Source organism: Podarcis melisellensis (genome assembly GCF_964234715.1).
Source record: "Podarcis melisellensis genome assembly, chromosome: 9".
In the NCBI taxonomy this organism is placed as follows: Eukaryota; Metazoa; Chordata; class Lepidosauria; order Squamata; family Lacertidae; genus Podarcis; species Podarcis melisellensis.
In genome coordinates, this window is record NC_138541.1 from 20,195,640 (window position 1) to 20,220,789 (window position 25,150).

The window sequence follows — 25,150 nt, forward strand, 5'->3', positions numbered from 1 at the left end:
GAGATGTAATGCTCTGAGCTCTTTCCAAAGTAGACCCAGGTGTAAATATGTGTACGATAAACTAATTTATTGCTCCTTGATTCCCAGTGGAAACGATCCTGCGTGAGCGCCGGAAACCCCCTGGAATTTTGCTACTGTTCAGCAGAAATTGCTGGTGGAGCACAACCTTTGTAATAATAATAATAATAATAATAATAATAATAATAATAATATATTATTATTATTATTTATACCCTGCCCATCTGGCTGGGTTTCCCCAGCCACTCTGGGCGGCTTCCAACTGAATATTAAAAACAATACAGCATTAGACATTAAAAACTTCCCTAAAGAGGGCTGCCTTCAGTTGTCTTTTAAAAGTAAAATAGTTGTTTATCGCCTTGACATCTGCTGGGAGGGCGTTCCACAAGGCAGGCGCCACTACCAAGAAGGCCCTCTGCCTGGTTCCCTGTAACCTTCTCACAATGAGGGAACCGCCAGAAGGCCCTTGGTGCTGGATCTCAGTGTCCGGGCTGAACAATGGGGGTGGAGACGCTCCTTCAGGTATACAGGACCGAGGCCGTTTAGGGCTTTAAAGGTCAGCACCGACACTTTGAATTGTGCTTGGAAACGTACTGGGAACGTACAATAATATTAAAACTGCAAACTTAACATTATATGAACAAGTAAAACCATTATTTCTCTCTTTCCCCCCTCCATGTGTAATTCCTTGTGATTGAAGTAGAACATCTGGATAAAGGGAAATAATGGAAGACAATGAAGTTCAGCCAAACATTTGCTTCCTTTTGATGCAATTCAAAAGACAATTTTTAGTGGACAGCACCCTTAGGTCAAGGGTCAGTTTTAAAGTACTGGGGTCCAAAGTGAATGTTAGCATCAAAATGGTGCTGTATCTGGTCTGCTAGTCATGGGTTACCATTAGCCACCACTGCTGTAAGATGTAACACTTTACTTTCAAAGTAAAGCTATCTAATCAAATCAATCAAAAATTCTATTGAAATCTTGCATATACACCGTTTTGCTGATTTTGTTTTTTAAACACTTGTGCTTTTTGCATTAATAAAACAGCAAAAACAACACTGTTTACAACACGCATGTACACAATCCAGCCAAAACAAAGCACTTTTAATCAAGTGTAAATGATTTTAATGGGAAAGTGCATAATACTGAATATACCGGTGAACATAAAACACAGAGAAATGCATTGCTTTGGAGGAAATTGCTTGCAAAAAAAGTGCACATTAGCCAAAACTGCACATAAAAACGTGTGCACTAACTTGCTGGTGAAGTTTCTTTCTTTTTTTATTGCAAATTGCTGCAAAACGTGGAGAACTGAATATAAGATAGGGAGGGCAATGAAATGGACAAATCTTACTTCCTGAAGCACCATCCCATTGACAGTCGACCTCCCACCCGCTTTGGCCTTTCCTGCCCTCAAATCGGTACAACTCCCACCGCAGCCCTTCTTTTCTCAACACCACCGCTACTCCGCCACCAGAACCTGGAGAAGAAAACACGTCCAGCAACCCGACCTTTTCTTTCACCATCCAACTTACAAGTTGGAACAGGATCCCTAGTGCTTACATTCGGGAGCAAGAGGCGCCGGGGCGCACACGACTCGGGAGTTCAGCCTCGGAGCTGCGCGTGTCTCTGGAAGGGAAAGGCACTCTGCACATGCCCAGAGGCACGTCCTCATGATCGCCCCTGGGCTGAATGCACCCGGACATGAAGGAAAGGAGGGAGGCAAATATATATATATGTTTGCAACCGAGACTGAAATGACGACGGCTCGGCTTACCCTGTCCCATTCCCGCCCTGCTCCAACCACACACCCACACCCCCCGCCTTTTGTCGGCCTGCTCCGCTCTCGCCCAGCCGCCGGAGGAAGCGCCTACCCAGAGCGGGCAAGCGAAGGCAGGGCCGGGCAAGGCCGGGCCTGGAGCTCCTCCCCGTTTCAGTCAGCGGAGAGTTCCGCCTTTCCCTCCTCCCTTTCCCGGTTTGCCGCCGCCTGGCTGGGCCGCTCTTGTGGCGGCGGCGGCGGTGGCTCCTCCAGCGAGCAGCATGGCGGCCGTGGAGGCCCGGGTGTGCGAGACGTCGGGCTGCAGCAGCGAGGCCAAGCTGCAGTGCCCCACCTGCATCAAGCTGGGCATCCAGGGCTCCTACTTCTGCTCGCAGGTAAGCCCTTGCTGCTGCTGCTCCCGCGCGCGAGACAGAGGCGCGCGGGCTGCTGCTGCTCCTCCTCCCAGCCCAAGACACGGGCTGGCCGGCGTTCCCACGTTCCCCGCCCGCTGAGGGAAAACATGTTTCCTGGGAGGGGGTTTTTTATGCCCGCGAATGGCTACCAGAGCTCCCGCCGCAGCTCCTCCCGTCCTCCCCGAAAAGCAGGTGGCGCATGAGGGCTGGGCCCGTCCCCAGGCAGCCCGAGCACGTTTTTTACTCGGAAGTAGCTTCCCAGGGGCCTGCTCCCGAGCCCCCTTTGCAAGCAGGACTCTCTCTCTCTGCCTCTCAAGTTTGCCTCCTTACGCCTTCCCTCTTGGGTGCCTTGGGAAACGTCTGAATCACACAGACACGGGTTTTATTATTTGCTTGTTTCCATGCTCTCTGTGGGTTTCCTTCCCGCCCGCCCCCGGCAAAAATAGCGCCCTCCTGTTGTGGCCCTGGGTTTCTTAAACAGGTCGAAATGGAGAGGTGGGGAAGGAGCTGGGTTTGGGGGCCCCCATTCTGGACCAGGGGAGCCTACGGAGCACCGCTGCCTCCTGCTGCAAACAGGCCACAGAAATGCTGAAGCGGTTCTTCCTTTTGTGTGCCCCCCATCTGTGTTTCCATGGGCAACAGCTGTTTTTATCTATTTCAGCTCTGTCATCAAGATTTGCAGGGCATTTTTCGGATAGAATGGGCCGGGTATGATGGCTGTGTGTGCTTTTCCCTCAGCCTATCTACAAGTAATTGTTTCGGTGCTTCAGACATTTTATTTTTATTGCAGAGTGGATTTCGCTTCAGGTTTGTGCTTCAGAAACAAAATAGAGAACTCTGTTTTTTGGTGGCACTATTTGTGCACAGTGTGTTTCAGCGTGAGGTTTTATTGGAGCCAGGACTCAGCCCCGAAACTATTTTACTTTTTTATTGTCTCACCTAGTCCTAGAACATAATTGAGAAAGGTGACTCTGAGCATGTGTGGGGAACATTACTTTCATCATTTATTTGCATGCATAGATTTGCAGTTTGTCTGACTTGTGAGGTTTTCAGTCAGTTTGAACTGTGGCACCTTTATTTTTCAGAAGCAAGCCAGTTTCTGCCCATATATGGGTTAGAAGTGTGCTTTGTCTTAGATATCTAGGGTATCTGCCTCATGGGAAATTTAATCACTGGGATTGACACACAGCCTCTTACCTAATATTTCAAAAATTCACACTTGATGATTGGCTTTGACATTGTACTGTGCTAAAAGTTTCATGGGTTAATTATTTAACATGCATCATGTGGAGTTGTTTCTTTGGCCATGTGACACAACTGTCTTCCTGGTTATAGTCATACATAGTTGACTTTGCAGATTTTAGTCCTTCAGAGCTAAATTTCTTGGAAAGAATGAAATACGGTGTAGTCTGATGTTGACTGACTGTATTTCCTAATATGCTGATTTCAGGAAACTGTAATTATAAATGCGATAATAATAGATTTCCCCCCTCTTCAAAGAAATGTAGAATGCATGAAGTCTTGCAAACCCCAAATCACTCAGTCTCTCAAACCTCAATGGCATTTCCATTGATTAAAAGAAACACAAACAATATAAAGTGCCCAAAGACGCAAACAGTAAAATCTTTTTGTTGTGCCTTGTACTATTATAATTACACACATAGCAAGAGGTGTGATAAAACAATATTTTAAAAGAGAAGTACTTGAGTCCTGGAGATATAAGCCTACTACTTACCACTTAATTTCTGGGGTTAGAAATATATCAGTGTTGTGTTCAGCTATCTCTGAATCTTGATGCTGCAACATAATACTATCCTAGAGTTGAGAGTTCTAAAAAGACAGTTACTGCAACTTAGTGTTGCCATTCTAGTTTCTCAGGCTCCTAAAAGCTATGAGTGATAACAGTGGTATCTGTTTACAGTGACCTTTAATACATTGAAAGGCCGATAGGAATCTTCAGTGTGTTTTGATTTAAAAATGACTAAATTTTGCACCAAAACAACTAAAAGAGCAGCAGGTGGAAGAGTAACATTAATAAGATAGAAATGTGAGGACGCAAGTCAGACAATTTATCCAAAGAACATAAGAAGTTGGCCTGCTGGATCCAGCACCCTATTCTCACATTGGCAAAACAAGATGCCTGTGCTCTGGCCAAACAGACAGCGCTCTGTAGTTCTCAGCAATCCAGAGACACAATTACTGGTAATTCTCCATTTAGACCATTATTGTCTGCACTGTGACAACAGCTCTCCAAGGTCTCAGGCAGAGACCTTTCTCTCTACTAGTTGACACTTAGAATTGGGAATACTAGGGGTTGGACTGGGACTTTTTTTTTTATCACCAACCAGACAAAAGAAGCAAAACTTGAAAGATGCCTCTCTCTTCACACTACGTGAATGAACATTAAAATGGTAAACATGAATGTAAAATGATGTAGTTTGGGGCAGAAACCCTCCAGTATCACATACACGCAGATGGGATCTGAGCTTATACCTTCTATTTGTGTATGAATAGCTATATAATCAAGGATACTCGTACCTCAACGTTAGATGTAGGCGGAGTGATATAGCAGCATCATATGCTCCCAGACCAGCCCTGAGATTGACTAGATCAGCCTTTGTGAACCTGGTGCCCTCCAGATGTTTTTGATTACTTCTATCAGCCATAGTCAGCATGGCTGTACTGAAACTGATCTAGTTCATTCAGTGGTGCTTTGAGTTCAGTTTTTCACGTGCCAATTCTCATCCACCTACATGAGACTGATCTGCTCAGTGTCCACGCTTGGAAGGTTGGACTTAGAACCCCGGTCTGCCAGGTCCAACCTGCTATTCAACCCATTGGCTCCGAATGATCGAAGCCTGTGTTTGGAATCATAAACTCTACAAAAACACAAGTCCGTGCTGTAATGCGCAGACTTAGGCTTGTGCAGATCTACTTTGTTTTTATTACTAGAACCCAAAGATCTACCAACCAGAGCCAGTTAGTTATAATGAAAGGACAGGGTGCATCCAAGCACACGATAAATTTTGTTTTCAGTACCAGACCACAGTCATTTACGATATATAGTTAAGTTATTCATATACCACTTTTCAGGCAAACCCCCACAAGCTGTTTGCATTGAATTATTATAGAATCAAAGAATTGTAGAGTTGGAATAGGGACCAGAGAGGGTCATCGAGTTAATCCCCCTGCAATGCTGGAATCACAACCAAGACATCCATGACAGATGGCCTCCCAACCTCTGCTTAAAACCCCCCAGTGAAGGAGCGTCCACCACCTTCTAAGGGAGTCCGTTCTACTGTCACACAGCTCTTATTGTTGGAGTGATTAAAAATAAAAGTAGCATCATTTCCCCTTTGTAAGGTTAGTTGGCCCATTTGGAAGAGCTGCAAAGTTTGCAGTGGTAACTTACGTTGGATCAGCTCTCGCTGACACAAGAATGCCCATTTACGAATGTTGGGGAACTGTTAGCAATGCCTTCATGAGTTAGACACCACAAGAACAGAAAATCTCATCTCCTAGTAAACGACGTGGTAGGAGATGACTCATCCCTTGTGTTATGTTTGAAAACAGCCTTCGGAAGGACCTTGAGTTAATCCAATCCAGCATTATTTTTCAGTGGGAAAGGGATGAGTTGCATCTGCTCTTTTATATATCATGTTTTTGCTCTTGCTTTTACACTTGTTTTTAATGTGTGTTTTTGTAAGTCTCCCAAGCTTATCTTTCTAATAAATAAAATGATAATACAAAAACAATCCTTCTGCTGTTAAAAGCAGTTCTCTTGTCTTTTAATGCACTGCTGGTAAACAGAAACGTAAACGTTCAGTAGGACATTTTTTAGGACACAAATGCTTTTTGCGTGTGACTGGCGGACTGTATTCCTGGCACCCACATTACACACGGGTCTGTATTGACGTCCCTGCCACACAATGCAGGAATAGATTGTAGCCACTGTCTTAAAATGTTAGGAGCGTAGTCCAAAAAGAGCAAAGGGAACACCCAGCCTTTTTATTAGTTGGTACTGCTGCTGTGTGAAACAGGCTCCACCGCTGCTTCATGTTTAGTGCTGTTAAAGATTGTGGGAGCAGCTTTAAGGAAGTTGCCTTATTTTTTTACTGGAAATGGTTCTGGCCTGCATAACAATGCTAATATGGTTCCTTCGTCATATCTGGAACTTCAGAGTCCTCCTGATCGCCCACAGTGGGACAGATTCCATATTTTTCTGTAGCAGGAAGGGGATGAGTGTGACAAAAAAAGGGAAGGTTTTTGAGTTAAGAAAATATGAGTAATTTTGACTATCGCTGCCTTGGCAGCTGAATTATCGTTTTCAAGGTTGTGTGCAGAGCTGGAGATGATGCTTCACAGGCAAAGAATGCTTGTTTGTTTTTTGAGGGTGATTAAAAAAGAGGACAAAACAAGCCTTTGGCTTTATTTATTTAATTTATATACCGCCCTTCATCTGAATATCACAAGGCGGTTCCCAATGAAGTGAATTCCCTTAGCTGTCTAAATAAGTTTATGGAGGATAACAGGAGTGGGCTGCGCTTCTGTCTCAATTCAAGGGTTGCAGTGTGTGTCAAGTTAATCTGGTGTTTTGTGTGAAGACACCAGTGTGGAAAAGTAGAGGGCCTGGGGGGGGGGCAGCCGAAATGTGCAAATGTCTCTCTTTATCAGTAGCTAAATGGTGTCCTTGAGCTAGCTGAAGCTGCTTCTGGAGGTAGCAAATAAACAAAATGGAAAATCTTCCGGTGTCATAAATCCCATTACTTTTCTTACAAGAATAGCAAAATGGGACAGTTTCACCATAACATGATAGCTGCTGGTGAAATAATCACATTTACTCTTGGCAATTACATAGCGGGAGATGTTCACTTGATTCAACATGGCTTCATGTGCAAGTTTGACCCCTTTTGGAAGACGGAAAGGTGGGCATGGTGAATGGAAGCATATAAACAATTAGATTTGGTGTCGGTGCTAGATTTGGATTTTGCAGCTGGTATGTGAGGCTCAGGATGCGGGTGGTGCTGTGGGTTAAACCACAGAGCCTAGGACTTGCCGATCAGAAGGTCGGCAGTTCAAATCCCTGTGACGGGGTGAGCTCCTGTTGTTCGGTCCCTGCTCCTGCCAAACCTAGCAGTTCGAAAGCACGTCAAAGCGCAAGTAGATAAATAGGTACCGCTCCGGCGGGAAGGTAACCAGCGTTTCCGTGCGCTGCTCTGGTTCGCCAGAAGCAGCTTAGTCATGCTGGCCACATGACCTGGAAGCTGTACGCCGGCTCCCTCGGCCAATAAAGCGAGATGAGCGCCGCAACCCCAGAATCGGTCATGACTGGACCTAATGGTCCTTTACCTATGTGAGGCTCAGGGAGGGGTGGCACCTGGAGACAGGAGAGGAAACGGAAGCATCCATACACAGTCTGCAGAGGGAGTTAAGGGATTGTGGAGCTGGCACTGATGTAATTTCCACCCATAATATGGCTGATTACTTGTTTGGTGCTGTGAAAATATTGTTCAGGGTGGATTACCATCAATGTAATAATGGGGAAGCATGGAGTACTAAGAAGGTTCGCCTCACCTGTGCCATTGGTCCTTTTGCCATGGAGTTATTCTTCTGTAATCCTCTGCGAATTGTAGATCTGTGATGGGAACAGGGGGTCTCCTAATAGCTCACAGCACTCTTAGCAAACTATGTTCCCCACGATTCCCCCATGAACTGTTAAAATGGTACCATAGTGCTTTAAATATGTGACCTCTCCAATTAACATACTGTGTTTGAACTGAAATTGGATTTCTTAATGATGTAAACATACTCCTGTCTACTTTATAGTCTATGTCTTGTAGCTTGCAGAACTACTTTATATGATTTAAATATATTGCAAAGCATTGTTAACTTTATACCACTTGCCTTTTTCTTTAAGGAATGTTTCAAGGGAAGCTGGGCTACTCACAAGTTGCTACACAAGAAAGCAAGTAAGAAAATACTTTTGCTTTTATCATACTCTTTTGTCGCCCTGACATGCACAGAGTTATAGGGGGTGGGGAGGGGAGGGGAGGGTTGTAAGCCATTTAATCCAGCCCCTTGTTCAGTGCAGTTGTTCCATTGTTAAAGCATTCCAGATGGCTTTCCAACATTTGCTTGAAGACCTTCAGCAACAGAGAGCCTGGCCCCCTTTAGGTAATCTGTCCCACTGTGAACTGCTCTTTCTGTTAAGATGTTTATCTTCATGTTCAACCAAAATCCAACCTCCTGTATCTCAAGACCATTAGATAGGGAGAGAAAAGTTCTGTTAGTGTCAGCTTAAGGCCAGTGTAAAGATGGGTGCTCCTTTATTAAGCATTACTTTCCAAGTCCCTCACAATTCTGGCCCAATTTTCATTAGGCACGTCAAACTCTCAAGAGGCTGTGATCTACTCCCAGTATAAAATAATTGGCATTGGAGGGAGGAGAAGCCAAAGTTGTTGCTTTTTGGGGGGTTGGGCAGAGTTGCTGAGTTTTTTGGGTGGGGTGATGCGACAAGCCACTCACCGACAACAACACCAATGTAGATCACACGCAACAGAATACTACTTCCGCTTTCTGCATTGCAAAACGTTCAGTGCAGCGCCAAAGGAGGGACATAGCGCTGGGAGTAATGTCCCACTGACCGACCACGATCACACAGGCGATTGACCTGTAGATCGCGATCAACCGGTTGGACCTAACTTGACTATACCACTTCAAACTGCAGGTATGGACTTGCATGTGATTGCATGCAACTCCATACAGCACACATTCCCTTCACATTCTCTCCAAACAAGAAGCTAGGTGTTGTGGGGGGAAAGGGCTTTCAATTAGCCTTCCCCCTGATGTGCTTCCTTTCTATGTACAATAATCTTTTTTTGTTTATTTTGTTATTTGTTTGGATGGGCATTCAGTTACATGTGAGGCTATCCTTGTCTGAATCGGTGTAGCTCAGATGCAGGTTCGAGGCTTTAGTTTCCTCCCCCCCCCCCAAAAAAGCTTCTGTTTATTTTCCGAGTCTTCCATGCACTCAGTCTTACCCAGTGTGAGTGGGTGTGTTACTGGAGTTTTGACTTTTTTGTTTCTTAACCATTGCTGTTCTTCACCGCATCAGTTACTTCTAAATAGCTGGGAATGCTGTTGGAATATTATTAATGGCCAATGTGGTTGAGAGAAGCTGATGCGAATAAAAGCACAGAAAGTGAACAGAAAGTCCGTGGCACTCGTGGAAGCCATAAACTTTCAAATAATGGCTCTGTGTTTGCTGCCATTAGTGACAAGGTTGAAGGATTTGATCTGTGTTCTGGTTGTAGTTGCAGTCTTGAAATCTAGGTTAGGTTGCTTATGTATCATACCTTAATCCAGTTTCAGGAGCCTTTTAACAAAAAAAAAGTAGATTGGATCTGGATTTCAAGGGGAAAGCAAGCTTAAAAAGTCCTATTCTAAAGGAAAAGGAAGAGTTATGAATATACTTCTCTAATTCCTTTTTGACAGATATTCCTTCTGGGTTTTTTTATGAAGTTGGTTGTCTTATAATTATAGCACTATTTTGTAATTTTGTTTTGTTGGGTTGTTGTTTTTTTACAGAGGATGAAAAAGCGAAGCGGGAGGTTTCTGCCTGGACTGTAGATGGTGACATTAACACAGATCCCTGGGCTGGCTATCGATATACTGGAAAACTTAGGCCACATTATCCACTGGTAAGTAGCTGAAATAACTGAAATGGTGTATCACTTTTAAATCCTGCTGGTGATCAAACTGCAGTAAGAAAATTTCTTAGCAATTATGCTGCCCAGTTGGAAAAATGGTAATAGAACTGTAATTTTGTAAGACACTTACACAATTCTGGTTGTTAGGTTTTCAGGGGACAATATGCTGCAAAAAAAAAAGTCAAGGCACTATCATAAATTAGAAGACAGCATTAGGAGAGTATAAATTAATCCTACGGAAGGAGAACAAAGGAAAGGAAGGGGGCGGTCAAATCAATTTTAGCTGGATATTCAATAATTTAATAGTCATGCTCTCATGCTCCATTCCCCAGCCCACAGGTATCTTTCAGCCTGCAAATGGCTGAGCATATACTGCTAAGCAGCAGAGCAATTTGATGTGAGTAGATCTGATTTGGCAACACTTATTGGTCCTCTAGTACTAAGAACCTCAAAGTGTGTCGTGGGATTTGGTGCATATAGCTCATTTTGTGTTAGAGAAGGTGGAATGGGGGCAAAGCAGGGAGACAGAATCTCTGTGGCGAACCAGAAAGCTTGTGGAATGTATGTATGTGGGACACGAGTTTAAATACAAAGTTGGCTAGCAGGTAACTCTGCTGTTGCCTTTGTGCACTGAATGCTCTGTGGAAGAGGGTTTTCATCCTGTAGTAGTGGGAGATTAAATTCATCTGGTGTTTCAGTTTTTGAAGAAACACTTGATAATAAAGGGTAATCACTCCCCTCTGCAGTAGATCTGATTAATGTAACAACAAGCACAATCATTTTGGGGTTTCCCCAAAAGCAGTGTCTTGTGATTTCTTTGCTCATAAATTATTATCGTTTATTCAATATCTATACTGCCCTTTGCCAAAGTTTACAAAGTTTACAGGGCAGTTTACAATATAAAAACACAAAAATACAAACCATAATAACAAGCAGAAATAATAACTACCTGTTCTTATTATTAAATAAATTCCTCAATTGGTGGGTTTGCATTATTAAGATATAGTTTCTGAAACCATAGTTTGTTTGTTTGTCCAAACTCTGCTCAGCTTAACTATGGTTTGTTTACTACCAAAAATCTGACTCTATAATCTGAAGCCATGGTTTTATTGTTGGGGAATAAATCTTGTTTTGTTTGGTGTTTTGTTGTGTTATAAGCTTTTGGCTTTAAACAATTGCTATTGGATAGGCTATGAAAATAAATATGTTTAAATCCCAATTGTGCTTTATTTAGATGCCAACAAGACCTGTGCCGAGTTACATTCAAAGGCCGGATTATGCTGATCACCCGCTAGGTAATTGCAGATACACAACAATTCTCACTTTTCAAACTTGCGTTTGATTCAGGCTACATTAATTTTCTTTCAGAATGGATTTGTCTCAGATGGGCTTATCAAAAGCTAAGCTTATTTTTAGCAACCAGTTCCTTTAGAAAACAAGGCTTCAAAAAGCACTTAAAAACCCCTGTGAAGGTCTCAAACAGTGATGTTTCTTGAATCCCCAAATCTAGTATTGACTCTATGCTCTCACTGGATAGCAGAAATTTAGTATATAGCAGCAGTCCATGCTGTTTCAGCCACAGTTTCTAGCTAGAGAACTGTGTCAAATGAATTGCTTGGGAAAAAAGTAAGTTTGGGGAGAGGTCCCCCCCCAAAAAAAACATGTTTGAATGCCCCCTTGATCAGAGTCCATAAAAAGTGGGGTATCCCATGAGATATGCAAGGGAACTATAGCCCCCTCAGACATCCCCTTTAGTGCTCACCAATACTCTCGGCTTTTTTTGTTGTTTATGCAGAGAGGGTTTGACTTTTTTGAGGGGGCAGTTTCTGTCTGTATTCAATTTGTTTGGTGTGTGTGTGTAGAGGTGCTGATTGTTTTCTGGGGTGGGAGGTGGTGAAAACCTGTGCATCATTCATTGTGCTTCCATTAATTTGTGTATATGTTGCCCACAACAGTATCCTAGATTTCCTAATGTGCCCCCGGGTCCAAAAAAATTGGAGACCCCTAAATAATACACACACACACAGTGGTACCTCGGGTTACATACACTTCAGGTTACATACGCTTCAAGTTACAGACTGCACTAACCCAGAAATAATACCTCGGGTTAAGAATTTCGCTTCAGGAAGAGAACAGAAATTGTGCTCTGGCAGCGGTAGTGGGAGGCCCCATTAGCTAAAGTGGTGCTTCAGGTTAAGAACAGTTTCAGGTTAAGAACGGACCTCCGGAGCAAATTAAGTACTTAACCTGAGGTACCACTGTATATACGCACACACACACACTTATTACTTATACCCTTCCCATCTTACTGGGCCTTTCCAGCCACTCTGGGCAGCTCTCAACAGAATATTAAAAACACGATAAAACATCAAACATTAAAAACTTCCCTAAATAGGGCTGCCTTCAGATGTTTTCTAAAAGTCAGAGAGTTGAGTCATGTTGAGTTCCTGCTAGGCTTTTCTTTCACAAGGGGAGGGGGTGCAAATATGGTGGGTGGGTAGTCAAAACGTGAGAATGAGGAAGAAGAAAAGTCACTTTCCCAAGTGCTGTTTGGTATGTGGGTTTTGTGTCCCTTTATATCATAAACCCCTTGTCATGCATACTTTCACCATTAACCCATTGTCAGGGATTTCTCTGCTACTCAAAAGCTAACTGTTAATACTGCCACTCTGGGGATGTGTGCTGGGTTTTTTGGGTTGTGTGTCATTTTACTGCTTCTCTTGAAAAGAGCTATTTCAGTTACATTAGCACAGGTTTCAGGATACGGAAAACCTGCATCCGTTAACTAAAAATTATTATGACGTTTCTCTTTAGGCATGTCTGAATCGGAGCAGGCTCTTAAAGGAACTTCTCAGATAAAAATTCTTTCTGCAGAAGATACAGAAGGGATGCGAATAGTGTGTAGGGTAAGTCTATTTTGGAATATGTTATAATCCCAACAAATCTTAAGAGGGAATAGTTTTTGCATGCTTGTGTGAGTGAAAAGCACAAATAATTTGAGGTGTACCCAAAAAGGTGAAATCTTACCATATGTAATGAATAATGTTGAGCATGATTTCTGGTAAGGTCCGTATCTCAAGAGTTGCCAGAATTGCATGGCTTTGTGTATAACGATTTTTAAAACTACCCCACATTTCATTTTGTTTTGTCAAGATTTGTACGTGAAATTCTGGTTAATGAATATTTTAGCCAGCATGATGACTTTTTAAAATTTAGGCACTAATCAAATATTTTATGCATGCTTTAATATGTTCGTTCTGAACACCCCATGCATTTGAATTAGCAGCATTTATAAAATTTCAGAAGAAGCTACTAAAGTTCAGTTAATTTGTTCTGTTTTATATAAATGGTGGTTACAAAAGCTGTGTGATTGCTGAGTGTCTACCACTTATTTTCTGCCTCCTGGGGGAAAGACTTCATGGGGAGGAAATCGCATTTGGTATTGGTCGTCACTTCTCTTATCACAAGAACTTTTGTCCTGGTTCATGGTCTGTCTCGCCCCATCTGTAGCTTACAATGAATTGGCAGTGTTCTCCTGCATAATTTCTGATTGCTGCTATTTCATTCCTCCTCTGGCGTGGGCAGAATAAACAAACCAGAAAGCCTTGCACTTCTTGTAATGTCTGAATGAGGGATCATGGTTTGCCACTTCCTAGGAAACCACAGTCCATAAACCAACAACAAACCATTGCTTAGGGTAGGCTAGTGACTATGGCTTAAGGAGCAGCATGGGAGATCCCTGGTTTGGACATAACAGGATGTCAAGGCCTTTTTCATTTGTTTTTCTTGCTCTAGAGAAGCAAAGTGAGAGCTGTCGGCCAATGTGCAGCAATTCTCTGCTTGTTCATTGGTAACCTGTGATAAGTCAGAAACCCTGACTTGTTATATGTGAATGTGGCCTCTGTCTTGATGATAACTTCTGCTTCTTTGTCTTGCAGCTTGCTAGAGAGGTATTAGATGTTGCTGCCATGATGGTAAAGCCAGGTGTAACTACTGAAGAAATAGACCACGCTGTTCATCTAGTAAGGATACTTCACTGAGCTTCTGGATTTTTGTTTCTGCTGTGCCTTTATAATTGGTATATTTGGTAACACGCTCCCTTGATTTTCCTATGCAGTTACAACTATACATACTCCATCGCTCAAACCACAACTTCCATTTCTTAAAGCAACCTGAGAATGCCAAAGGTTCTCCGGTGTCATTTGCTTCCATATGTGTAGCCTCTGACATTTTCTAATGGGCCCAATATAGTATTGTAAAATGCCCTTCCTTGCCCACCTTCTTTCCTACCAAGTTTGCTCTGTAAACAGTAGTTGTAGGATGTGGCATTCTGCTGCCCTGTATGCCACTCTGGCACATATGCCAGGACGTTTCAAGGAGGCTGTAAGCACTAAGGTGCAACTCTACCCATCCTCCCTCTGCAGTGGAAATAGTTTTTTTAAATTATTAATAGAAGTTATCTCAGCAGGGTTTCAGACTTGCACATTGCTGCATTAAGCGTATGAAATCATATTAAAGAAAAGTAAAGATTTTTAAAATATGCATAGCATTTAAATGGCGCTGTAGTTCCAGGGGCTTCAGATAAGCTTTTAAAATGTCCTTATAAGGTAAGTCTGTATTACTGTACCTGCATTGAACATAGCTGCCTAATACCAAGTCGTATTATAGCCTATGATAGCAGGTCTGGGTCTCAGACAGAGGTCTTTCTACTTCATCCTTTCTTGAAATGGAGATGTTTAGAATTGAACCTGGACCTTTGGTATGCAGAGCTTGCGCTGTGGTCCTTCCCCATGTTGCCTGGTGCTGATAACGCTGAGGTTGCAGGTTCGATCCCTGTATGGGACAGCTGTTGCCAGAGACCAGGCTGAGGAATACTCCTCCCCACCCCCCTGCTCCTGACCAAGATCCTGAAGCTGCCCAAGAGCAGTGGGGCAGTATAGATTTGGAACAGTGGTTTGCAGAGGGGCATAGTTCTGAAGGCAAAAGTTGGGAAGAACTGGGGGGTGGGGGGTGAATAGCAAAGTGAAGAAGAACAGGAACAGAGAGAGAACCAACAGACTCTCTCTCACTGAAAAGTGTCTAGCCTATCAGGCCAAGGTCACGTAGAGCAGATAAGGTGGCTACACAAAAAGCACAGTGGTTGCGAGATCAGTTTGCAAGACGGAAGTGACTTGGGGGGGAGTGGGTGGAAACCTTAATTGGGAGGATGGCTGCCCTGTTTTTTTTTTCTCTTCTGTGATCATTAAAGACTCTTTTCACTTTGTCCTGCTTATCTACAGCCAAAGGGAGGGAGGAAGCCGAGTCCCCGGAGCCTGACAGCTGCATATTTCTGCATTGCAGGGGCTTGGACTACATGATCCTTAGGGTTCCTTCCAACTCTAGAATTTTATGATTCTATGACTTGCCTAAATCTGTCTAGAGTTTGTGGTATGGGGAACATTTGACTTGGGGACTTGCTGGTTCAGAGCTCAGTCCTTTGGCTACCTCAGTGCACCAGCTCCTGAATTTACAGCCAGGGGCAGATTATTCTCAAAAAATCATTTAGATTTTTTCCCCTTGCGGATATGTTACACGGAAGCATGTAATGTTCATATGAGTCAGACAGCTGTTAATGTAGGGTAGAGTAGCAAGCTGTGTTTCACAGGACTGTTTGGTTAAGAAGACTCCCATGTAATCCAGAAGCTTAGCACAGCACTGAAACATTTGGTCTAGGAAAAGGTTACCAGCCCATTCCTAAATAAATTGACTTGGACGTAAGTCGTGTTGGTTTGGTGGATCATATTTCCAGATTGTCACACTTAGGCCCCTTGCCTTTGTCCTAACTCCTTTAGAATAATATGAGTATTTCAAAATCTCTTTCAGGCTTGCATTGCCAGAAATTGCTATCCTTCCCCGCTGAATTATTATAATTTCCCTAAGTCTTGCTGCACGTCAGTAAATGAAGTGATCTGCCATGGAATCCCAGACAGGCGACGCTTACAAGAGGGTGATATCGTTAATGGTAGGAAAACCGATTAAGTAATTTTAGTATCCTTTTAAAAACTTGGTATGATGTTTGGAAAGATGCCACTAATGAATAGGACTTATATTTGCATTCCCCCCCCCCACCCGCCTTGGAAATACAGCTTGGTCTTACTGGTTTTTTAAAAAATTCTAATGGTGAAACTCATTTCTCTTGCTTAGGTGCATGTAAGTTAAACTGTAAGCTGTCCTGGGGGGGGGGCATGTTCTCCATAAGAGATTTCTTTTTTTCTATTGTGCAGAATCAAAGCTGCAAATGAATATTCTATATGGGATGTGTGAACTGGGCTCAGGCACACTGATCCCTTTTGTGGCCAGTACTGCTATACATCCTGGTGAATGATAGCACAGCAACCTTAAAGTAGATGGAGGAAATGGGGGGGGGGGGGAGGAATTGCAACAGTGCGTTCTAAATATCTTCCAATAGTGGCAGGATAATTCATTGCATTGCCTGTTGGCTCCCTACCCAAGTACTTTGGCTTTTCAAGTGATTGGTCTGTGCCTTCCTGCATGTCTTCCGATATCATATTGGAACAAATAATGAGTTGTTCTGGAACTATTGTGGAGTGAGCTACTTGAAATTTGCCTCCTAAAATTGGACCCTGTAAAGCTGTGGGTTACAGCCAACAAAATCCTCCCATTAGCACAAAGACTTCTGCCTGTGCAGTGGGACTTCCTCTCCATGTGGTCTCCTGTCCCTCCCAAAACTGTTTTGAGGCTTTCCCCAGTCCTCCAGAGAAGATTTTGGGGCCAGGGTAGGACTTGAAGGAGAGGAGGGTTTCGTGTTAATGGAACAACTTCATTGGATGTAACCCTCTGACCTCAAGCCCCATACCTTATACAGTATGCTTGTCTCTTTACATGGAGGTTCAGTTCCAAGGGTTACATATATACATGAAAATAGCATATACCCAAGCCCTTGTAAGCTGCCCCACAGTTAGTGGGATGTGGAGAGTGAGAACTGTCACACTGAGCAGGCCTTGCCCAGCAAGCAAGGCAGAGAGCTTAAATGCTCTTTTTGTGCCGGGTAACCCAAGCAGACCTGGTGTGAAAGAGCTTTTATGCTCTCCACCTTGCTTGGGAGTCGACGTGTGCAGTTTCAACCAGCTTGCCTTTAGCCGCGTATGGTTGGAATTGCACAAGCCAAATGCACGCATGGTGCAGGCTTATTGTACTGAATCAGACCAGGAGTGTGTCTAGCACAGTCTCCCTTCTGACCAGCAGTGACACCTTTTTAAAACAGAAACTGTGGCCAAGTAAACTTATATCTGTCAAGTCTCATGAGAGGTCTTTCTGCACTCCTTTTTTAAAAGCTGGAGTTGATGCAGATTGACCCTGGGACATTCTGCACGTAGAGCAAATGCTCTCACAGTGAGCCTATGGCTCTGCTTTTCCACTCTTGGTTTTCATCCCCAGATCCTAGGGCTGTAAGAGGCCTAAAGCTTGTCCCATGAAGTCCACCTGTCTCAAAGGAGAATTGCCTCCACGTTAACTCTTACAGTTTACGCACATCATAAACCGGGGCACTGCTGTCAAAAGGATATTTTTATTGGCTACAACTGGTTGTTTTTTGTCTTAAAGTTCCCCCTTCCTTCTCCAATAAGACATTGTTACCCATTCACTCTGACCTGCTTGGGGATGACAGAAGTCGATTTGCAGTGTAATCCTTTGCATGCCTCTTTGGAAGCACTGCGTTCATGGGTGCTCACTCCTAAAAAAGGTTGCATAGCCTTAATGTTGTCAGGAAAGCTTCTTAATAAAGCTTCTCATTCCCTCTGTACTTGCTGGTTTTATGGCATCTTTCCTCAATTTAATCACATTTCTTTTATAATAATTTTAGGGTCAGAAACATGAAATACAGGAAATGCAATGTTTTCTCTTGTTCTTTACAGTGGACATTACTGTTTATCGTAATGGTTATCATGGGGATCTCAATGAGACATTTTATGTTGGGGAAGTTGACGAGGGAGCAAAGAAGCTAGTCCAGACAACATACGAGTGCCTAATGCAAGCCATTGATGCAGGTAAGGGCTGGCTGGAGCCTATGGTTTCACGTCTCATTTTTTCTTTCTTGTTTTATCTCTGACATGCGACTGATAGACTGCTAGATATTCTGGGCACTGTGTCAATATGGAGCGTGCCTTCATCCAAGGTAATGCACTGTGCCAAATCACTGCCAAAAGCTATACCTTCGGTGCTACTGAATGGCATACACAGATCAGTCTGGAGTGATTAATTGCAATAAATTGCTTGAATACTCAGGCTTGAATGGACTCCTTTGTGGAGATTCAGCTACAAAAGAGATGGAGCATCAAGTTCAGGATTTCTTTCTGGATATCTTGATAGCTGCAGTCTGTTTATCTTGTCAGATTTCTGTCCTTACAAAGGGGTGATAAATATTAAATAAAGAGAAGTGTTTGAAGGCATACCCTGAAATTTATCAGCTTTAGGCACGTTATAAGCTTTTTGTTTTGATTTTGTTTGTGGGATAGTCTGCAAATACTTAGTAGGCCAGACAGTGAGCTTTGACAGTTAAACACATGCGTAGGTTGCACAGATGACTGGAGTTATTTCCTATGAAATGTTTGGCATTTGCAAAGGTTCATTTCTTTTCTTTTTTTTTTTAGCAGTGAAAGCTAGATTGGAAAAGATTACCAGCATAAGTGTCTGAATATCAGAATCTTGAGTCTTGCATTTCTGAAGTATTAGATTAGAATTCCCTCCCTTAGAATACTTTTCTGCCGTAAGATCTCCTTTGAGGGGTGGTGTTTGCCTGTTGCTGAATGTTCTTGACACAAGGGATCATTTCCGCTGGGCAGAAATAGAAATAATAACCGTTGCCTTCATCAATTAGCTGATCCTGTTTGTGTTCATTTTAGTAAAGTAATGTATGACTTACTTTGCAGTGAAACCTGGTGTTCGATATAGAGAGCTGGGAAATATTATACAGAAGCATGCTCAAGCCAATGGATTTTCCGTAGTTCGGAGCTACTGCGGGCATGGGATTCATAAGCTTTTCCACACAGCTCCCAATGTGCCACATTATGCCAGTAAGTATGGGCAGTGTCCGCTGCTTCTCAGTTGATAGCAATCATTAAGAATTAACTATTCCATGCACTTCCCCAGACTGAAATAATGAATTCCCACATCCTGTGAGCTGTAGCCATAAAGAGCTTTTGGGGTAAGTTTTACAGAGATAGCAGAGGTACATACTTCACATAGTTCAATTCAGATTGGCCCAAGAGCGAAAAGTAGCCTCCCTCTCTAACCATCCTTGTGACAGCGATTATCAGCTTAAATACGCCTTATTATAGGTCAGAAGCACGGCAGTAAGGCAGCCTTCTCTAACCTGGTGTTCTTCAGATGTTTTGGACTAAAACTCCCATCACCTCCAGCCAACATGGCCGTATTTGTTGGGAATTGGAGTCAAAGATATATAGTGGGCATTAGTGGGTTGTAGGAGAGTATTTGCTTTCCATGCAAGGAGCCCCAGTTTCTGTCTCTGCTATTCCCAGTATAAACTGCTGCCATTTGAAGCAGACAGAGCTGGGCTAAAGGTCTGCCTGTATGAAGCCGCTATATATTTATTGATACTATTATCATCTCTGTATATTTGAAATGGCATGCAAAGACCACCAGTTCAACAATAAAAGCAGCAGAACAGTTAAGGTTGTTGTTGTTTAAAAAAGAAGAAATCTAATAACCTAAGAGCAGAAAAAGGACAACTTAAAACAGTGCCATCCTAACTCAAAACCAACAGCAATAAAATTACAAAACAAGTGAGTTGTAGCTGACTTTACTTTGTGTGGAAGGGCAGTCCACAAACAAACACCACCAGTGAGAAAGGACTCTCCTGAGTTGCCACCCACCTACTTTTTTACCTGGCTGGGGCATGTCCTCTGTGAGACTGACTTCACAATATTGGCTCCACAGTTTGGTCTGTGCTCCTGTATAGACCACACATGTATCTCCTCAAATATAGCTAGAGCCTTGGTCTCAGGAATAATGCGGAATCGTGAGCTGATTAGCTGAACTGGCTCATTTTAACATCTGAACCTGAGCCTGCTTCGAAACCATGGTTTCTTTTGTATTTACAAACCAGGATCTGAAACCACAGTTGTGCGGCGGATTTGCAAACCAAAGTTTGTGCTAACTGGGACTGGTTGTATTCTGAATTGACAAATGACTTTGGGCTCATTACCTCGCCTAAAGAGGCTGCTGCTCCAAGGAAATGGGGCAGGAGTGAACTTAAGCTGAGTGTTGAACAGATGGGAAACCAAAGCAGTCAAGCGATGGTTTGCATGTTGTAAATCAGAACTCAAAAAACCATAGTTTGACCTTTCAACACTATGGTTGGCACAAACCAGTTTTGTGTTGCATCCCAGTCCAGAGGTAGAAACAAAATTACCACCATTAAGTTCCCATTGCATTTTATCTTGTATCTCTTACCTTCTGCGAACTCTTACACTCTCTTGATCCCTTTTGCTTTTTCAGAAAATAAGGCTGTTGGTGTAATGAAGCCTGGCCATGCGTTTACAATAGAACCAATGATCTGTGAAGGTAATTATGCAGCTGTGGATCTAATTCTGATTGCAGCCATTTTTCTGAATGACTTTTCTTGGTCTCTACTCAGGAAACACCTACAGGGTTAATGCTTCTCAATGCTTTGTGGCTCACCTATAACTTATTTACTACAACAGCAATTTCCTGCTGAGCATTACTAAATAATGTCTTTGTGGTATGTACTGTATTCCTGGCATTACAACTTGTTCATGTGGGCACAAAGGATTATATCACCCGTAAAGTCATCTAAGTGAAATGTTACCAGTTCTTAACAAGGTCATATGAACAGTCAAATTCTTCCAAAAACATTCCAGGTCCAATTGGACACCAGAAAAGAGCCACACTGTTGAGCATCGTATTTCTTAAAAGTCTTTACTTCAAGAGATTCTGAGGTGGTCTTTGGTTTTCTCAACCTTTTCCCTAGTCTCTACCTTTTTGTGTAACAATTACCGTATTTTTTGCACCATAGGACGCACTTTTTCCCCTCCAAAAATGAAGGGGAAATGTGTGTGCGTCCTATGGTGCGAATGCAGGCTTTCGCTGAAGCCTGGAGAGTGAGAGGGGTCGGTGCGCACCGACCCCTCACGCTCTCCAGGCTTCGCGGACCTCTTCGCAAGGAGCGGGAGAACTCCGGCTCCTTGCGGAGAGTTGCCAGCATGCCGAAGCCTGCGCGCGCTGAGCTCAGCGCGCCCAGGCTTCGCGGACCTCTCCGCAAGGAGCCGGAGCGCTCCGGCTCCTTGCGGAGAGTTGCCAGCATGCCAAAGCCTGCGCGTGCTGAGCTCAGCGCGCCCAGGCTTCGCGGACCTCTCCACAAGCAGCGGGAGTGCTCCCACGGCTTGCAGAGAGCTGCCTGTTTGCGGGCTGGGGTCGGGGGAAGCTCGAGCTTCCCCCGCCCCAGCCCCGCGCCTGGGGGGGGGGAAATAATTTTTTTCCCTTTATTTCCCCCCCCAAAAATGGGTGCGCCCTATGGTCCGGTGCGCCCTATGGTGCGAAAAATACGGTACATTTCAGAGCATTTCCAGCCAAAGATAGATTCTCTATCCGCCAACCATTTTGCACAATGCAGACCTTAGTTAAATTAAGGAGATAATTTGTGCTGTATTATTGATGCTTTTATTGGCCATTCTTTTTATACTGGAATCACTTTGATACGCCTCATAGAAAGTGGTTCATAAAATAAATAACGAATAGATGAATGAATGGAAGCAATATGCTGGGATAGTATATTATGAGTGTCAGCAGGATGCCCTGGCCAACAACAAAAATGGAAGTGAATAGAGGAGGCGCAGGAAGAAAAGACACAGGCATCAAGGCTATTTGTACAAAAGTAAAAAAAAAAAAACCCAAAACCTAAAACTGCTGATCAAATACTCCTTTAAAAATGTATGACGTTCTCCCCCCTTTAAACAAGAAGTTCTAAATTTTTGCATTCTTCTCATTAGGTGGGTGGCAAGATGAGACCTGGCCTGATGGCTGGACTGCTGTGACGCGAGACGGGAAGCGTTCTGCCCAGTTTGAACACACACTTCTGGTCACAGATACTGGGTGTGACATCCTAACCCGCCGGCTGGATAGCATTCGCCCTCACTTCATGACTCAGTGCTAGTGTAGACCAAGCTGGGAGGCCTGAACCCAAGCATCTCTTCTGCTCTGTACTATGTGTTTCACTAAGAGTACAGGCTAAAAGGGGGGGAATTTATCACCTGTTTTTCTTCTTCTTGACTGTAGGTAGGAGATGCAGCCTTGCATTGAGAGGTTAATGCCGTAGGCTTGAAAAGCAGAGACGTTTTAGAGCCTCAGTCTCTGCTCTCCTGCCACCCCAACATTGTTTGAACTTTTCTTTTATTTTCTTCAAATCATTGTCCTTATGGTACCTCATTTCACCCCCTCAGCCGGGCTTCTGTCACTGCCGCCGTTCTCAGCAGCTTCTTTTCGTGGTGGATGCAAGGATTCAGAAACAAGCCTTTCTGTTTTTACAACACCTGAGAGTTTAAACTTTTTCTTGTTCCAAAGACAACCCTTCCTTAGCTGTTTAAATGGACTGGGCTTTCATCTGTGCATAATTCAGAGGTGGGATTTTCTACTTGAAAATGTTGAATCGGAATTTTGTTCTGTCTACCCCTCTTCCACCCTGTTGTTACTGTATATGGAAGTATAATCTCTGCCTATTAATTGATGGGCCTGTTTCTCTTTGGCTGGCAATTGCTACAGGTAGTTCTCTGTCTAAGGGGGCTGGAGAGGGACAAAATTACTGAAATGCTGCCCTGTGCAGGTTTTTTTTTTTTTTTAACCAAAACACGGCCTCAAGACGGGTAGTGCTTGGCTGCCAATGATGTTCCAAGGTTCGCTTTGAAGCAGCTAGTTTTTAATTTTAGATAAGGAATGAGATTGAAATGGGGAAGTGTTTCTGTTCTCCTGTGTGCATTCTAAAGAAGGGCATGTCCCAGAGGTCCAAGACCAATCTCTTTAACAGCTTCTTTCTAATCTGCAGTAAATTTATGTGCATGTCACCATGGCCAAGTGGTTGCCTGCCAGGCAGACCACTTGGTGCATGGTTTCAGTTAATATTGCAGAAATTGTGACATGCTACTTTGCAGGAGCTGGATCAATGGCTCTGTGTTTGGATTGCTACTTCTGTTCTGGATACTCCCATTCTGGGATGGCCAAAAAACCACCTCACTGGATTGAAGGAGAGGTTTCACCAAGTAGTCATGAGAATTGGTCTATATCAAGTGTTCGACTTTGCCCCCCCCCCCATGCTATCGGACTACAACTCCCATCATTCTCTAAATAATAACAATAGTAATAATAATCCCCAACCACTTTAGCCAGTGGGGAGGGATGATGGGGATCCAAGACTGAACACTGTGTCTACAGAATAGAGAAAAAGTTGCTGATCCTGTTTTTATATTGCAGTCTGACCACCTTTTCATGGCTCTTTGTGGAAATTGTGCGATATTCCAGTTACCCACTGCAATTGTTTCACCAAAGCAAATTGTTCTAAGCAAAGATAATACACTTGAAAGAAGCAAAAATTGGACAGCCCTTGAAATTGCTTGTGTTCTTAGGCCAGGTACAGTACGGGCAATTCCGGCATAATTTATCCTCCCACTTTTTCCAGCGGTAACTTTGTAATACAGATCTGGGAGATACTACTACTGCTGTTGGGGAAGATTTGTTTCGTTGGGCTTAGGCAGTTGCTGCTGAGGCTTCTATTCCACAGAGAAAGGTGGTTTTTCAACCACATTTTCTTGCCTAGTGCCCGCTCTAACCTTACAATGTTGGGAGTTCAGTAAACTAGTGAAGAGAAATCAGGTCATAAAATCATGGGCACAACATGCCACATTTCTACTCTGGTGTCGGACATCTCGCCAGAAGAATTGCAAGGAGTTCTAAAAGCCCTCAGCATCTTACCCATGTCAACAGCACATAACTCCAGTTCTTTAGACAGCTTAGGGCGGTTGTGACTAAACTCAACAAGAAATTGAAAGAAATCTTTCCCAGAGTGCCTCAGTTTTTTTTTCTTCCTGAAAGTGTATTGTTGGGACAATGTTTTTCATTCTGTAATGTGTTTAAGAGGCGGTAAAGTGACTCAGAAATGTTACAAGCACTTTCGTGCATGTGCAGAGATTTTAACAAAACAGGCTGCAATATATCTTGAGTGGAGTTAACCAATGTATGCAATACATTTAAGGAGATTAAAAGTCTGGATGGTTGACCCTGGAGTCTATTTTGCCAGTTACTTTTAAGCAGTATAACCTACTTCTCCCTTTTAATCTTCTCCTTGATTAAAGGATTTGACTTCAGCTCATGGAATTAAATCTAGAGATTCTTCAGGGAAACCATTCAGTGACGATGAAATAGGGCATGTTCAGCCCTGGGCCCAACTGATCCTACTACATGTGCTTTTTAATGCACATTTTCAATCTGCAAACAAAGTGGAATCAGACATTTATAGTGTTCTTTCCTGAATGGTAAGACAAGCTGGCTCACCCCCGCCCTGCAGTAAGACAAGCTGCCTCCCTCATGAATTGCAAGCAGCTCTATAAAGACTTAATGGTGAGAAAATCAACTGGGCAGGGGAGAGGAATGTTCTACATTTTAACCAACTTTTTGCATATGCAAAATCTTCCCTCTGGTACAGATGAAGCTCTCTGAATAGCCCAGCTCTACCTTTTAATATAAAAAATCTTAGCTAGAAGCCTGGTAAGTAATTGCTGAATTGGGGTTTGGCTAGGAAAACAACCCCTGAAGGTGAAGGCAGGAATTTTTTCCAGCCTTTCCAGCACGTTTTTCCAGCTCACACAAGCCTAAACCATAGTTATACAGAATAATGTAATGCAGGACTATGTGGCAAATGGTGCTGTGAAACTAGGATTTATTCAGAGTAGAGCCACTGAAATTAAGGAACACGACTTGGGTCCCTTAAATTTCAGTAGATTAATTTGCATGTGTAGATTAATTTACCACCCTTGCAAAAAGGGGGGGGGGAATAGGATGAGATGCATGTAGAACAGTCTTTTTTCAAAGCTTAAAAGGAGTTAGCAGGAGTTACTGCATGGGGGGGTGTATTAAACCCTCCCCATATATTGTGTTAGTATTAGTCCAATAAATGGGAAGCCTGGCATTTTTAAAGAGGGCGCTGCTAAACTTGCCTGCCTTTACTT

At 43.2% G+C, this 25,150-nt stretch overlaps 1 protein-coding gene across 1 annotated transcript; it reads left to right on the plus strand.

Moving 5' to 3' along the window:
- The first annotated feature begins 1,981 nt into the window (after nucleotides 1–1,981).
- Nucleotides 1,982–24,201, plus strand: METAP1 (methionyl aminopeptidase 1). Its single transcript, XM_081925214.1, has 11 exons — nucleotides 1,982–2,172; nucleotides 8,108–8,159; nucleotides 9,778–9,890; nucleotides 11,134–11,194; nucleotides 12,714–12,805; nucleotides 13,838–13,921; nucleotides 15,762–15,900; nucleotides 17,813–17,944; nucleotides 18,827–18,970; nucleotides 20,415–20,480; nucleotides 21,926–24,201. Exons 1-11 carry the CDS (start codon nucleotides 2,059–2,061, stop codon nucleotides 22,087–22,089), a joined length of 1,161 nt encoding a protein of 386 aa, XP_081781340.1. The 5' UTR covers nucleotides 1,982–2,058; the 3' UTR covers nucleotides 22,090–24,201.
- Nucleotides 24,202–25,150: the final 949 nt, after the last annotated feature.

Excerpts from the sequence above, each read along its gene's own strand:
- METAP1 (XM_081925214.1), top strand. The coding sequence starts at position 2,059 with ATGGCGGCCGTGGAGGCCCGGGTGTGCGAGACGTCGGGCTGCAGCAGC. Across the intron at positions 13,922-15,761 it reads TAGACCACGCTGTTCATCTA|GCTTGCATTGCCAGAAATTG; the intron begins GTAAGGATACTT and ends AATCTCTTTCAG. Across the intron at positions 18,971-20,414 it reads CAATGTGCCACATTATGCCA|AAAATAAGGCTGTTGGTGTA; the intron begins GTAAGTATGGGC and ends TTGCTTTTTCAG.